The 15468-nt window shown below is 41.8% G+C and overlaps 4 protein-coding genes across 5 annotated transcripts; all 4 read right to left on the bottom strand.

The window, feature by feature from the left end:
• Positions 1 to 73: 73 nt before the first annotated feature.
• On the bottom strand, positions 74 to 3839 carry prf1.5 (perforin 1.5). Of its 2 annotated transcripts, none has more exons than XM_063897358.1 (5): positions 2879 to 3839; positions 2274 to 2568; positions 1842 to 2113; positions 1389 to 1530; positions 74 to 1254 (listed from the first exon to the last, which is right to left on the bottom strand). In XM_063897358.1, the coding sequence occupies exons 2-5, from the start codon at positions 2541 to 2543 to the stop codon at positions 367 to 369; spliced, it is 1572 nt and encodes a 523-aa protein (XP_063753428.1). In that variant the 5' UTR covers positions 2544 to 2568; positions 2879 to 3839; the 3' UTR covers positions 74 to 366. The 2 variants fall into 2 exon arrangements, with proteins under 2 accessions (XP_063753428.1, XP_063753429.1); XM_063897359.1 differs by having other exon boundaries at positions 2274 to 2549.
• A 118-nt stretch (positions 3840 to 3957) lies between these two features.
• LOC134873596 (macrophage-expressed gene 1 protein-like) lies at positions 3958 to 7444 on the bottom strand. Its single transcript, XM_063897356.1, has 2 exons — positions 6654 to 7444; positions 3958 to 6394 (listed from the first exon to the last, which is right to left on the bottom strand). The coding sequence occupies exons 1-2, from the start codon at positions 7104 to 7106 to the stop codon at positions 4721 to 4723; spliced, it is 2127 nt and encodes a 708-aa protein (XP_063753426.1). The 5' UTR covers positions 7107 to 7444; the 3' UTR covers positions 3958 to 4720.
• A 141-nt stretch (positions 7445 to 7585) lies between these two features.
• Positions 7586 to 10807, bottom strand: LOC134873595 (macrophage-expressed gene 1 protein-like). Its single transcript, XM_063897355.1, has 2 exons — positions 10277 to 10807; positions 7586 to 10017 (listed from the first exon to the last, which is right to left on the bottom strand). The coding sequence occupies exons 1-2, from the start codon at positions 10727 to 10729 to the stop codon at positions 8326 to 8328; spliced, it is 2145 nt and encodes a 714-aa protein (XP_063753425.1). The 5' UTR covers positions 10730 to 10807; the 3' UTR covers positions 7586 to 8325.
• A 2086-nt stretch (positions 10808 to 12893) lies between these two features.
• Positions 12894 to 13995, bottom strand: LOC134873643 (histone H1-like). The gene has a single exon (XM_063897428.1). It carries the CDS (start codon positions 13662 to 13664, stop codon positions 13113 to 13115), a length of 552 nt encoding a protein of 183 aa, XP_063753498.1. The 5' UTR covers positions 13665 to 13995; the 3' UTR covers positions 12894 to 13112.
• Between the last annotated feature and the right edge of the window lie 1473 nt (positions 13996 to 15468).

The raw sequence follows: 15468 nt of genomic DNA, 5'->3' as shown, positions 1-15468 counted from the left end.
GGTGATTTGTGTGTAGCCCTTTTGGTTATCAATGCATTATTGATATAAGTAGTTGTATCAGAATTAAGACAACTAAAGGTGACAATCTTTATTTTGGTTTGTGCAATCGATGCACAAGAACTTTGACTTTGGTAAGTTAATACTGAAATATTACAAGACAATGACTCGGAAAACAGCCGACCAAAACCTGCTGAAGTTGCATTTCAAATAAGGGGAAGTTGGTCCAGCATTAAAAATGTTGTCAAATCATTACAGTTAAAATATATAGGGTTAACTAGCTGCGACTGAAAGACATTAACTGAAAGTGCACCTTTTTATGTATGAAGAAAATGCTCAAATCTACATTAACGCATTGCAATCTAATAATTACTCAGAATTGGGGGAGTATCGTCCACATCTGAAGCCAGTCAAGTGAGCATCACATTTGATGGTGTAGGTGAAATAGAGAACTCCTTTGCTCAGCTGGCAGCTTAGAGAGTGAGTTCCTCGCTCAGGGAAGACGACACATCTGCCCGCTACATCATTGTAGAGAACGTCTCTATCCCAGACTTCAAACCTCAACGCCTGACCAAGTTCCACCGATCCAAAGTCATAAGTCACGTTCCACAGCGGGTCGTTGTTGTCCATCACTGTCTCGGTCTCCTCGTACATGCCATTGTAGAAGATCTTCACATAAGCGTCGGTTTTTGTGAAGGTGTCTGCCCTCAGGCCTGCAGCCCTGTGGATCTCTAGCCTTAGAGTTCCTCTGCCGGCTCGGAGAGGACAGCAGTTGTGGTCTAGGTTGGAAGTCGGGGAGCAGTTCTTCGAACTGAGCACTGCATCCTGCAGCTGGTTATCTTTAATATACTCAGTGACAATGCTTCTCAGATTATCACTGATCTGTGAGTCATCCACCAGATGATGCAAGGGGAAGATGGCGTAAGAAACCACATCGGGATTATCGTGGAGACTGTTCATCCAGCTCTGGTACGCTTCAGATGGGTCCTCCTGGTAGAGGATGTCTGGGAAATACCTCTCCCCTCCGATAACCTCAATCTTATGGGTCATGAAGCCTTGGTAGAAGCCCATACTCATGTTACCCTTCAGGAGGTTGTCGCACTTGTTGGATAAGGTTGCATTGCCAGGGAGGAAACCGAGAGCCATTCGGAGTTCAACGTTCAGGCAGTTTTTGATGGTAGACTCAGAGAACCCTTTCAGAGTGGCCAGGCAGGTCCTGAAGGCAGTGATTCGCCTCACCTTACCACCAAGCTGGACCTAGGAGTCAGAACAAATATGAAAAGGTTCATCGTACCCACCCTGCATCCTTATCTTCAGCAGTATTTGCACTGTGTATGAAAAGACATTCTGCAGTACAAGTACTAAGACAGAAACAGCACTGCTCCGCTGACCTGGTGTATGTAGTGTGTTCCATAGGTGTCTATCAGCCGTCTGTATAGGGCTCGGCTCTGGCTTGTATTCAAGCTCTGTGGGAGTCTCTTTAGATGCTTTGTGAACTCTGCACTCAGCTGCGGGTGATCAGCCAGCCTGTAGCTGAAAAAACAAAATGCATGTAGAGTTCAACCATAACACAACAAGACTTGAATACAACATCTTTTTTTTTTAACGAAAAAGGAAAGAAACATCTGCACACCTTTGACGTACAGTATATCTGGAGAAAATGTATTTACCTTCCATAAATACAGGAAAAACATTGTGAGCTAGTATTTGCAGATAACCTTTACTGTAATACTAATTTGGGTCCTGGCATTGCTGAATATTAACGAATCCAAGTATTTACACATCACCATCAAATTGCATATAATTACTAAGCACCGGTTCAACCAGCCTTCCCTTCTCTTTACCTGTAGTAGGTGCAACTGATTTCATGGGTGGCAAACGTGGCCTTGTCCACACTGTGCTGCGAACGAGCAAACTTTGCCAAGTCTGAGCGGCTTCCTCCTAGCACTGCCTTGCCAATATTATCTAAACTCAGACCCAGGCCCCAGTTGTTGTTAACCAACGAGTTGGAGCTGCGCAGCAGGGAGTCCACTGAGTGGTGGAGGGCACTAGAAAGCTGCTTACTGCAGCGGCTGAAGGGACGCCAGTCGAGCACTGCAGCTGGGAGCCTCTGAATCTGAGGAGGAGAGAGAAGGCAGGATGATGTGTTGGATGCAGATGGAGGAAGACAAATATTTAAAGGAATTGTGGAAGGAGGAAACAGAGAAGGAACAGAAGAGAGTTGTTGGTAGGACACACCATGGAAAGAATTAAAAAGAGAAGGCTTAAGTTTTCACCTGTGCGCCTTGGAAGCGGTTTGGACACAGTGTACAGGTGTGGTTGTCGACCAGATGAGCTTTGACATTAATGACGTATGCCCCAGTTCGACGCATCCGCACCACATCAAAACCCTCCCCAGCTAGGTTGTGGCCCGGTACAAAAGGGGCCTTCTCACACTCTGAGCCTGAGCCGATACGACAGCCCCGGACGCTGCACACCTCCAACAGTACCAGTGAAGCCAATGTAAACAGGAGGATGTCTCTCCGTTGGTATCTTCCAGCGTGCATGGTTGCCTAAATGTATCACGGTAGACTGTATACATAATGGTAACAATATGTTCAGGGTGAAAAAGCAGTGGTTAAAGGTTGCATCCTACAGATTACTAATCTGCTATGAAATGCTCCCTTTAACAGGAAACAAGCAGCATGGTTCCTTTGATATAAAAAAATGATTTCCCCAGGTTTGTGAGTGAACAGACTGCAGAATAGTTGCAGAAAGATGTGTTACACACTAGATGCAGATCCAGTCCTAATCCCCTCTGTAATCTCGCCACATATGTGTCAACTCCAAAAAAAACATGCACAACAAAGACATACCTCACAATCTAGACAAGCAGCCTTACCTTGGACTGTATTCTATTCGCCCTTCAGATTGTCTCCGTCTTTTTGGTAGTTCCCAATCTAGCTTTCTCTGTCTACTGAAATTCCTCTCCAGATTCTAACAGCCAAAAAAACCAAATTTGTTGTGCGTCCTTCTTTTTACTAACCCCATTGACGGCGCAGGTCACTGTAAAAGATGAACTGAAAGCGGACTAAACTCTTGATTCTGCTGGAAATGAAATCCCGGTTGAAAAAGCTTTGGCTTTATTGTTGTGCTGAAAGCCTGCTGAGTGCACTCTTTTGTCCGTCCTCCGCCTTATGAAAAACACCAAGGAGGGAGTTGCCCTGTCCCTCTTTTCCCCTCTCTCGCTCTCCTTTCTCCCCAGGCCTTAACAATTTCCTCAGCATGAGTGGGTTTGTTTTCATGTTCATGACCCAGCTCTTTGAATCCCACACAGCTGTCTGTGAGTGTACATATGCGTTCGTGCATGTGTTGAAGTGCATGTGTGGGGGAGGGAGAGTTGTGTGTAGTCACGAGACAAAAATATGCACATTAGGACAAGCATTTTTTACGGGAAATGGCTATGTGTATGTTTGTGCATGTGTGTCTGTCTGTTGGAGTGACTGTTTGTTTTTGAGTGTATAACGTCTGAGCTGTCCTGTCTGTGTGCTGATAACCTGACCAACACTGTGAGGTCAGCCGTGCCAGTGTCTGTTTTTAGATGTGGGTGGAATGTTTGTATTTTCTCAGTTAGGTCAGGGAAAATAGGTGTTTTATAAAATATTTTCTTATTTACAGAATCAGTATGTGCATGTTTGTACTGGCCTTCGTTCTGTTATGTTTACTCATGTTTCCTGTATAGCACAATGCATTAGGCTGCAACTGCATTTTCCTTATTCAAGCCTGTGTTGTATAATAAAATAAATTAAGAAGATATAGCTCCATGTGTTAAGCATGCAACATTAAAAAAGATACACGCTTGTTAAACAGGTCTGCTCAGTATCTTAGTTTCACTAAGCCCTGTCCAAGGTATTTGTTAAATATCTGTTCTTACATGAACAGATATACAAAGCATAATACAAAAAATAAGAACTAAATTCATTGAATGGTTTGGTGTTATCTTTATTAGTAGTAGGTACAGTGTAGACAAGTTTAACTGACATTTATAAATCTTCACAATGTCAGTAGCATGATACAGGAAGTACAGAAAGCTAATAAAAGCCTGAATGTAATCTTTCTTTAATTTAAACAATAGAGAAAAAAGCCCCAAAACATGTTAACCAACTATCTGTAAAAAGATATTCATGTTTTTTATAAATGTTACAAGGTCATAACAAGGTTAGAAATCATATCAAACAGATGGGTTCCTATATGTGATTTACTACCTGACATTTTGTATGTCGTCCTCAAGAGGGCAGTACTGATTCACTGTAGACTTTGGATAGTGTTTTATTTTTTTCCAAAGGCTGTGGAGCCTCATTTTACTTTCATCAATCCGGATTCAACATAATGACACCGGTTTTGTGCAAAATGCAAAGCTTACTTGAGAAAACAAAGTAAAAAAAAAAAAAAAAGTTTATGAATAAATTATTTGGGAAAACTATAACATTTCCATTCCATAGAAGTTGTTTATATGATATATGTGAATTACCAAATTATATTCTAGCATATCAAAAGAATAATAACTAATACACAGTCAAACTGAAAACAGGAAGCCCTTAAACATTGGAGAATTGTTCAATTATGTAAAAAGGATGTAAGTGATTTCTGAGGTGAGAATTGAAAAGAAGGTGAAAAATGAAATTAGTCCGATCAGATTAACCAGAGTCTCTGGGTGCCAAGCCTTTAAACTTGTGCGTTTATCTCAAGCCTCCTGCTGCGTGTCCCTCTCTCCTCCTTCAGCACAATTAATCTCACTATGCATTTCCTCATAGCCCCCAGCCGTCCTAAACCCATACAGCCTCCTCCTTTTCCTCACCAGAACTACTGCCACTATCCCCAGTATCATCATACCAATCACCCCAAAGACTATCCCTGCCTTTTCACCACTAGACACATGATTCAATTCTGGGTTAAGCTTCAGAAGAAATTCTTTGATTTCCTCTTTTTTGGCCAGTTTCCATCCCTTAGTCTGCCCTACTCTGACCCAGCTCTTGTCTCCTTCAGTCATGACCATAACAGTGTTTGTTGCCTGCATGCTGACAAGTGGAGGTTTGGTGAAAGGAGGCAGACGGACAGGAAGCAGCTCCCCACCTGTAAACAGGCCTGACTGGACACAGTAAAGAATCTCGCAGCCGTCGCTCAATGATGCGAGGTGCTGGCTGAACTTAGGAGGGCAGCGACGTTGACCCCCAGCCAGTGGGTTGCTTGACTGACAACTGAAGAGTCCTCCAAATGGCACTGAGTGGCTGGTGCCAGTTTCATAGTCGTGACTCACACAGATCACTTGGCCATCTGAGAGAAAATGTAATGGGATGAAGTTTGGGGGGCAGCTTTTGGCATTGGTGAGGGGGTTCAGGAGAGAGGGGCTATATATTCCTCCAAACAGATACCCTGAGTTGTCTGGGGCCTTGCCGCTAACAGAGCACCAGTAGGTGTTGATACGAGCAGAGCGAACGTGGTAATTGTGCTGACACACTTGGTGATGGCAAGTTAATAAAACCCAACACGAATAGCTTTGGTCATAGCATTCGTAGGAAGAGTAGCCCTCCTGTCTAACTTCTGATCTCAGTAAGGTGGCATTGTAAGGCGAACGACAGGAGAAATCCCCTGTTTCAGGGTTTTTGTGGGCCAGAGCAGCACATAGTGGACCTGCGTCTGAGCTAAGATGAACACACTCTTGGTAGACACCACCAAAACTGAGGTTTGTAGCAGGGCCCTCACATGATGCATCATCGATGTTGGCTTGGAAGTTGAAGTTCTTAGAGTTGACGTCGACGCACCCAGGCCGCATGTTGACCTTGTAGTATCGCTCTACGGCCTGACTCACTGCAACCGCCACTTTATCAACTGTAGGCTGAGGCAGGTCAGGGAAGGTGTTGGTGTTTATACAGTAGTGTAAGGGGAATCCAGACCGATCGATTGCAACCAGGTTGTTCCTGGTACTTTCCTGCCACTTCTGCAGAGTAATGCCAGGATAGAAAGGTGTGCCGCCACCATGGCTTTGGATTAGAGAGTACTGAATATTGGACTGATATGTTTGAAGTGAAGAACTTTGCTGGGTATTTTGGCTGCTTATGTCAAACTTGAGTTTGTCAAAAAAGTTGAAGCCTGCCTGCGCTTTGACAGAGGAACTCTCTGAAAGATTGTCTGACACGTATGAAGAACGGAGATAGTCTTCCTGCACCAGAGTGGCCCCAGCGTCAACACTAGTGATAACATGGGTCCCATAGTCCAGCACCATCCTCTCTGAGAGGTATTCTGCGTGCCTTGTTTGGTTGTTTTCAATTGCTTCGGCTATTTCTTTGGCTTGCTGAGTAAAACGTGCATCCAGAGTGAAGTCAGGATAAGCCTTTACTGTGTAGATGAAGTTTCGAACCTTTGAAGAAAAAGATAATGTCTATAGTATAGCTTGTATACACTTCAACTTATTCATCTACTATTCATATTTTTGATTTCCAAGGTAACATGTGTAAAATCTATCCAGAACTGCAGTTGAAAAAAGGACATCTGTCTCACACTTGCAGATTTATGGAGAAATACTTTTAATATTTGAATATCTCTTTCATACATAACTGCCGCCGTAACATCTTGTGCTTTTTATTAAGTGGATCAAAAGCATGGCATTAGAAACTTACCTGCACTCTGGTTGTAGTTGAAGAATCTTTCACCTGGTGGGTTTTCATCCTCTGATTCTCTTTTGAGAATTTTCCATTTAGCACAGATAGGTAGGATATGTCTGCATTAATGCTGTGAGATGTAGAACTTTTCTGCTCCAGCCAGGAGCTGATGATCTCTGAGCTGGTCTCCACACCCGTCTCCTTGTGGGGGATGACAAACACCTCATCTGGGATTAGGTAGAGCCCATCCTCTGTGGTTTGGCACTGGAAGTAGCTGATGTTCATGACTCGACCTGTATCCATGTTTCGGAGATTGTCCCAGCCTCCGCCCGGCAGCACCTCCATTGCTGGGACAGAGAGGTTGGTGGTGGCGACACGACATTGTCTGAGCCAGTTGGTGGGGCGGCTGATGGGGACTGCAGAGCAGACCTGAAGGAGGGAGAGAGCCAGGAGGGTTGCTGCTACCTTCATGGTGACTGTGTCCTAACGGGTGAGACTCCGGACTGTAAGGTGCAGCCAGGTTCCTCATAAGATAAGATAAGATGTACCTGTATTGTCAGTGAGTCACTTGGTTAACCCCTTGTTGTGCAGTCTGATGGCTACATGCACAAAGGAGTTGCCAAGGCGCTTAGTGCTTTGCCGAGGTGGGATGAGTCTGTGGCTGAACGTACTCTTCATCTTCACTAGCTCTGCATGGATGGGGGGAGAGGGGTTATCCAGGATACTGTCCAGTTTCCTCATTGTCCTCCCCTCAGCCACCTTCTCCGGAGTGTCCAGTTTAACTCAAACAACAGAGCCAGCCTTCCTCACGAGATTGTTCAGCCTGTTAAACAGGTCTGCTCATTATCTTAGTTTCACTAAGCCCTGTCCAAGGTATTTGTTAAATATCTGTTCTTACATGAACAGATATACAAAGCATAATACAAAAAATAAGAACTAAATTCATTGAATGGTTTGGTGTTATCTTTATTAGTAGTAGGTACAGTGTAGACAAGTTTAACTGACATTTATAAATCTTCACAATTTCAGTAGCATGATACAGGAAGTACAGAAAGCTAATAAAAGCCTGAATGTAATCTTTCTTTAATTTAAACAATAGAGAAAAAATGCCCCAAAACATGTTAATCGATTATCTGTAAAAAGATATTCATGTTTTTTATAAATGTTACAAGGTCATAACAAGGTTAGAAATCATATCAAACAGACGGGTTCCTATATGTGATTTACTACCTGACATTTTGCATCTCGTCCTCAAGAGGGCAGTACTGATTCACTGTAGACTTTGGATAGTGTTTTATTTTTTTCCAAAGGCTCTGGAGCCTCATTTTAATTTCATCAATCCGGATTCAACATAATGACACCGGTTTTGTGCAAAATGCAAAGCTTACTTGAGATAACAAAGTAAAAAAAAAAAAAAAAGTTTATGAATAAATTATTTGGGAAAACTGTAACATTTACATTCCATAGAAGTTGTTTATATGATATATGTGAATTACCAAATTATATTCTAGCATATCAAAAGAATAATAACTAATACACAGTCAAACTGAAAACAGGAAGCCCTTAAACATTGGAGAATTGTTCAATTATGTAAAAAGGATGTAAGTGATTTCTGAGGTGAGAATTGAAAAGAAGGTGAAAAATGAAATTAGTCCGACCAGATTAACCAGAATCTCTGGGTGCCAAGCCTTTAAACTTGTGCGTTTATCTCAAGCCTCCTGCTGCGTGTCCCTCTCTCCTCCTCAGCACAATTAATCTCACTATGTAGTTCCTCATAGCCCCCAGCCGTCCTAAACCCATACAGCCTCCTCCTTTTCCTCACCAGAACTACTGCCACTATCCCCAGTATCATCATACCAATCACCCCAAAGACTATCCCTGCCTTTTCACCACTAGACACATGATTCAATTCTGGGTTAAGCTTCAGAAGAAATTCTTTCATTTCCTCTTTTTTGGCCAGTTTCCATCCCTTAGTCTGCCCTACTCTGACCCAGCTCTTGTCTCCTTCAGTCATGACCATAACAGTGTTTGTTGCCTGCATGCTGACAAGTGGAGGTTTGGTGAAAGGAGGCAGACGGACAGGAAGCAGCTCCCCACCTGTAAACAGGCCTGACTGGACACAGTAAAGAATCTCGCAGCCGTCGCTCACTGATGCGAGGTGCTGGCTGAACTTAGGAGGGCAGCGACGTTGACCCCCAGCCAGTGGGTTGCTTGACTGACAACTGAAGAGTCCTCCAAATGGCACTGAGTGGCTGGTGCCAGTTTCATAGTCGTGACTCACACAGATCACTTGGCCATCTGAGAGAAAATGTAATGGGATGAAGTTTGGGGGGCAGCTTTTGGCATTGGTGAGGGGGTTCAGGAGAGAGGGGCTATATATTCCTCCAAACAGATACCCTGAGTTGTCTGGGGCCTTGCCGCTAACAGAGCACCAGTAGGTGTTGATACGAGCAGAGCGAACGTGGTAATTGTGCTGACACACTTGGTGATGGCAAGTTAATAAAACCCAACACGAATAGCTTTGGTCATAGCATTCGTAGGAAGAGTAGCCCTCCTGTCTAACTTCTGATCTCAGTAAGGTGGCATTGTAAGGCGAACGACAGGAGAAATCCCCTGTTTCAGGGTTTTTGTGGGCCAGAGCAGCACATAGTGGACCTGCGTCTGAGCTAAGATGAACACACTCTTGGTAGACACCACCAAAACTGAGGTTTGTAGCAGGGCCCTCACATGATGCATCATCGATGTTGGCTTGGAAGTTGAAGTTCTTAGAGTTGACGTCGACGCACCCAGGCCTCATGTTGACCTTGTAGTATCGCTCTACGGCCTGACTCACTGCAACCGCCACTTTATCAACTGTAGGCTGAGGCAGGTCAGGGAAGGTGTTGGTGTTTATACAGTAGTGTAAGGGGAATCCAGACCGATCGATAGCAACCAGGTTGTTCCTGGTACTTTCCTGCCACTTCTGCAGAGTGATGCCAGGATAGAAAGGTGTGCCGCCACCATGGCTTTGGATTAGAGAGTACTGAATATTGGACTGATATGTTTGAAGTGAAGAACTTTGCTGGGTATTTTGGCTGCTTATGTCAAACTTGAGTTTGTCAAAAAAGTTGAAGCCTGCCTGCGCTTTGACAGAGGAACTCTCTGAAAGATTGTCTGACACGTATGAAGAACGGAGATAGTCTTCCTGCACCAGAGTGGCCCCAGCGTCAACACTAGTGATAACATGGGTCCCATAGTCCAGCACCATCCTCTCTGAGAGGTATTCTGCGTGCCTTGTTTGGTTGTTTTCAATTGCTTCGGCTATTTCTTTGGCTTGCTGAGCAAAACGTGCATCCAGAGTGAAGTCAGGATAAGCCTTTACTGTGTAGATGAAGTTTCGAACCTTTGAAGAAAAAGATAATGTCTATAGTATAGCTTGTATACACTTCAACTTATTCATCTACTATTCATATTTTTGATTTCCAAGGTAACATGTGTAAAATCTATCCAGAACTGCAGTTGAAAAAAGGACATCTGTCTCACACTTGCAGATTTATGGAGAAATACTTTTAATATTTGAATATCTCTTTCATACATAACTGCCGCCGTAACATCTTGTGCTTTTTATTAAGTGGATCAAAAGCATGGCATTAGAAACTTACCTGCACTCTGGTTGTAGTTGAAGAATCTTTCACCTGGTGGGTTTTCATCCTCTGATTCTCTTTTGAAAATTTTCCATTTAGCACAGATAAGTAGGATATGTCTGCATTAATGCTGTGAGATGTAGAGCTTTTCTGCTCCAGCCAGGAGCTGATGATCTCTGAGCTGGTCTCCACACCCGTCTCCTTGTGGGGGATGACAAACACCTCATCTGGGATTAGGTAGAGCCCATCCTCGGTGGTTTGGCACTGGAAGTAGCTGATGTTCATGACTCGACCTGTATCCATGTTTCGGAGATTGTCCCAGCCTCCGCCCGGCAGCACCTCCATTGTTGGGACAGAGAGGTTGGTGGCGGCGTCACGACATTGTCTGAGCCAGTTGGTGGGGCGGCTGATGGGGACTGCAGAGCAGACCTGAAGGAGGGAGAGAGCCAGGAAGGTTGCTGCTACCTTCATGGTGACTGTGTCCTAATGGGTGAGAGAACTGACTATAAGGTACAGCCAGGGTCCTCCTATCTGATGCGCTTGTCCTTGTCCTTGTTCTTCTTTATCATATGACAAACAGGAACCTTTGGTTTAACAATTGGTGGGGAGGGTGCTGATGTTACTTTTTGTAGGTCTGCTTTGAATTTCTTCGCTTTTTAATAGAAAAAATAACCTTAATGTGATAACACCTGAAAACGTTTCTTAAATATTATCAAGCCTATTCTCTTTCACAGAAAAGTAACTTTCTGTATAAAAACATTTAAAAATTCACAACAGTATTCTTCTTTTAAGGTAAAGCTATTTTCCTCACAGACTTCCTCTTTTTCAATGGAACAAAAAGCAGATATGAAAACAAAAATTTAAAGGAAGTGGCATTGTTTTTTGCATGTTTGTCACATGAATGTACATCACTGGAAATGTCCAAACAATTTCTAAGTCTGTGTCACCACGCAACAACAAATACATTCAATTAAGCCTAGGTCAAAAGGAAAAACAGTACATGTAGGAATAAACCTAGAATCAGATTAAAAGAAATGCACTATTAATTTGGAGCAATCTAAGTAAACACAATAATTGTTCTGTTGTATATAAAATAATAAACTTCATTATTTTCCACATTTCTGTAATATTGGCAACATTTTTGACATTTTATAAATCATGTGGGCACACTTCTGTGACACTACCCCTCCCACGCAGCACCTCTAGAAATTCATTTTAAGACTAAGAGGAATACAAATCAAAATAAACTATACTACACAAAAAACGTGATTTTGGCATTAAGAAAAACCAAAATATGATTACCAATTTAAGAAAAATACCAGTGCAAGTCAAATGTAAGATTTCCTGTTTTAAAACGTGTTTACATGTTATTTTAATTAGTGCGCAATAAGTATATGTTGTATACCACATGGTTTATTATCTTACTACTTTTATGTTTTCAATTGATTGCAAATTTATATTTTACTGTTCATAATAGCCAAACTCAATATGGGCTTGATTGTCAGTGTTCACTGTATAACACTAAAGAAAATTGACCTGAGGTGAACCTTGCCAGGCCTTCCCTGCTTCCTCTACAGCGAATACATTAATACTGAGTCCGACCAGTAGATGGCAACACAAACCATAGAGCTGCTGAACTCTACAGCTGTGCGAATCGACGCATTGCCCACAATTTGTTTTACACTTGATCTACTACTTCATCCGTATTTTATATCAAAAAGGCAATGAGTTGTGTACTTTTGATTTCTTCGACACAATAGTTGGACACCACCTCTCTGCTAATCTGTAATTGTTCTCATTAGACCCAACTCAATCAATGCCAGACAGTCATTACTTGCTCATGTGCCGGCCTACCTCCTAAACCTATCAAAAAGATGACTACAGTAGTTACTATATGGTTATACTTAACCGCGAGACTGTGTAATCTCTTCTCCCTCGGTGAACCCTGGCATCATGTTTTTTGGGGTTTTTTTCTGCAGGAGATAAGAGGGACTGGAAAACGACTTGTCATGCCCGTTGTCAGTGAAGATTAGCTGCATTTGGCAGGCAGCTGGCGAGAGTAACCAGCTGCTGTGTAATAAGCAGCCTTTATCTGCTGATATCAAATTTTGAGTTCAAATTGGCGAAAAGAAAACAATTTAAAACATTACAAATGAACGATTCGAGTCCAGGTTATTTCACAACCAACTCTTTTCAGCATATTTTGAAGACAAAAGCCGATTGCCTGAGTTACAAAATAACTTGTAAAAACAACGACTGTTTGTGCCTGCAACACAACAAACACTGGTGTTAAAATGTGTGTGAATACTAAGTGCTGGACGCCGTAGTCCCTGTGCTTAACAGTGCGTAAAAGTGCCATTCCAAACGTTTCGCTCGTCTACTGCGTCATTTTGAATCGAGACAATATTTAGCTTTGTCCAAAATCAAATACGTCTTCACTCAGTTCTCCATTTGATGGACACTCGACAGTGACCAGTTAATTTAGCTTTTCCTCAGTTTTATATTGTATGCAACAACTTATTACCCAGATACTTTTTGTTTAAGTAAGGAGTGTATACAATGCTACAGGTTATAATCCGTTTGTCAAAGTAATGTTTCTGTTCAAAAATGAAATAAAACCACACAATACACTCTACAAATTAAAACATGTTTATTTTTTTCTACAATTGCTATTCAAATCTTTACAAACCATGGCAGTAAATGACAGCGAAACCTGTGTCACAGAAGCAGGTTCAGTGTTTTCTTTTGTAGAAGAATAAGTGTAAAATAGCTAAAGCAAGCTTACATGACACATGAAATGAATGCAGAATGTTGGTCCACAGACGAGGTAAACATCGTGTTGATTGTTCAGATTTCACTTCTTGGCAGCGGACCTGGTTCTGGTGGACTTGGAAACCCTGCGTTTGAACTTCTTAGGACTCTTTGACTTCTTCGCTTTTTTAGCCGCAGCTGGCCTCAGTGCTTTTTTGGGGCTCTTTGTCTTTTTCTTTTTCTTAGGGGATTTCTTTGCTGCTGGAGTTGCATCCCCGGCTGCTTTGTTGGAGCTTTTCGCCTTAGGCTTCTTCTTCTTCTTCGCCACCTTCTTTCGAGGTGTTGGGGGCTTCTTGTTCACCTTGAAGGAACCCGAGGCCCCGTTGCCCTTGGTTTGGACCAGGCATTTGCTGGCCACCAAGCGCTTGACGGCTGCGAGGATTCTGGCTCTGTTCTTCACCACGTCGTATCCTCCGGCCTTCAAAGCTTTCTTGATGGCTGCAAGGGACACGCCGCTGCGCTCAGTGGACGCGGATGCGGCCTTTAGTATCAGATCTGACACTGTGGGTCCCTTCTTGTTTTTCTGGGACTTTGCTCTCTTCTTTGGAGATTTGGCTGGAGCCGCCGAGGACACAGCACTGACCGCAGAAGACATTGTATTTGCGCTGATGCCGGGATAAATGAAGTGGTATTGAAAACGAGAGGGACAGAGTGATATCTCTGCTTGTCTTCTTCACAAGTTCACGCCTTATAAAGCCAGGATGAGAGCCGTGTAGAGGCAGCCTCGCCACACATTGCGCCTCTTCTCTCCATGGCTTAGTTGATGAAGTTTGTGTTTTCTCCAGCTCGATTATTCCCTGAAATTGCAGCGTAAAATATTGGCTATCCATATTAAAGACACATCATAACAATCAGCGTAATTTTGATTGTCTATATCGACATAGGTATTTTGAGGCATATAAAACAAAAGGTGCTTTAATGCGTTGTAATATTAAAGCATGCCTGTAGTAAAATGTAATTTGAGGCATTTATTTTGAACATTTCAAGGTTTAACCCACCAAACAATTAAGTACACACTTATATGATTAAATAAGCATAAATAGTAATGTGTCTGATATACTGACTCCGAAATTAAGATTTGTTTCCCTCGTTTTTGCTAATTAAATGTACTTAAAGATTCCTAAAGAAACACAGTTGCCTTGCAAACGCAGCAATTTGGACTCACCATATACATATATTACTTTGCATTAGCATCACAGTTTGAATCAATGTGTAACGTACACAATTAAGTAAAATAACCACATTTAAAAGTAATAAAAATAAAGTTTTTCCTGTGTGTATAGTAAACATATTGCTGCATGACTGTGTGGAGGGAGTTGGACCTCAGCCAGAACAAGACTTATCTCTCAGTAAGGAGGAGCGGTCGAAAAACGAATTTAAGATTAATTTCCCGGGTTTTTATTTTACCTTTTCCCTCTTTATGAAGTGGCAAGTGAATGGTGCATTCACGTTCATGCTATTGTAAGCCAGTTTCTTTATTTAACCAGGCGGTGGTTCGAGAACAATTAAACCAATAATTCCATAATGATCTGTCAGCAGCAATATTATTTGCATATAAATCATAGACTGTAAATAGATTAATTAAATCAAGTGCAAAAGAAACAATGGCAATAAATTCAGCTGACTGCATTTTTCAGTCTATAATAGACAACTTTGTTTGGTTTCTATACTTTGGTATACCAACATCGTAATAGTTTGGGTAAATGAAGTTTTTAAGGTCAATTTGAAATAAAAGTTTCAGATTTGCAACTGACATTTTTGTTGTTTTCAAAATCAGTTATTTAATTTGACCAAACTGCAAGTGTATAAACATTGGTTATATGATTCACTAGTTGGATAAACAAATATATTTTACTCGCAATTATTATTCTAATTTGTATTATACATATTATCATTTGTGTTATTACAATTTTTATTTCTGTTATTGTTATTTCTGATAACAAAAAAAATAATAAAAGATTATTAACTTAAATGTATTTGTAAGACAGACTTTGCCCTTTACAAACTTTGAAATGCATTTAAATATGTAAGACATTGAGGTGGCAAGGGTAAATTCATGCTTTATAATAGCTTATCATTGGAAAGTGGGTATACTTTCATTACTCTGCATATAGTCTGGATAGTTTTGACTGTCTATTCGACTAAAGCAGAACTTTGACTTCCTTAAGCAAAGAGTAACCAAAATTGTTAGTGTTGTGATTTTGTGCCCTCATGTTCCCAAGAGCATATTTTTCCTTTATAATGTGCTCCTCACTCCATCGTAACATGTCAGTGGATTTAATCACAACTATTAACCCTTGTACTGTAATTCACCTGAGGCATAAGTCATACATCCAACGCCCAACAGAAGCAGTGTTAATAAAACCATTGTTTGTTAGCCTGGCAGCAAATGTCCCCTG

This window comes from Eleginops maclovinus, chromosome 12, assembly GCF_036324505.1.
Source record: "Eleginops maclovinus isolate JMC-PN-2008 ecotype Puerto Natales chromosome 12, JC_Emac_rtc_rv5, whole genome shotgun sequence".
In the NCBI taxonomy this organism is placed as follows: Eukaryota; Metazoa; Chordata; class Actinopteri; order Perciformes; family Eleginopidae; genus Eleginops; species Eleginops maclovinus.
This window is presented reverse-complemented; position numbering and strand designations above follow the sequence as displayed.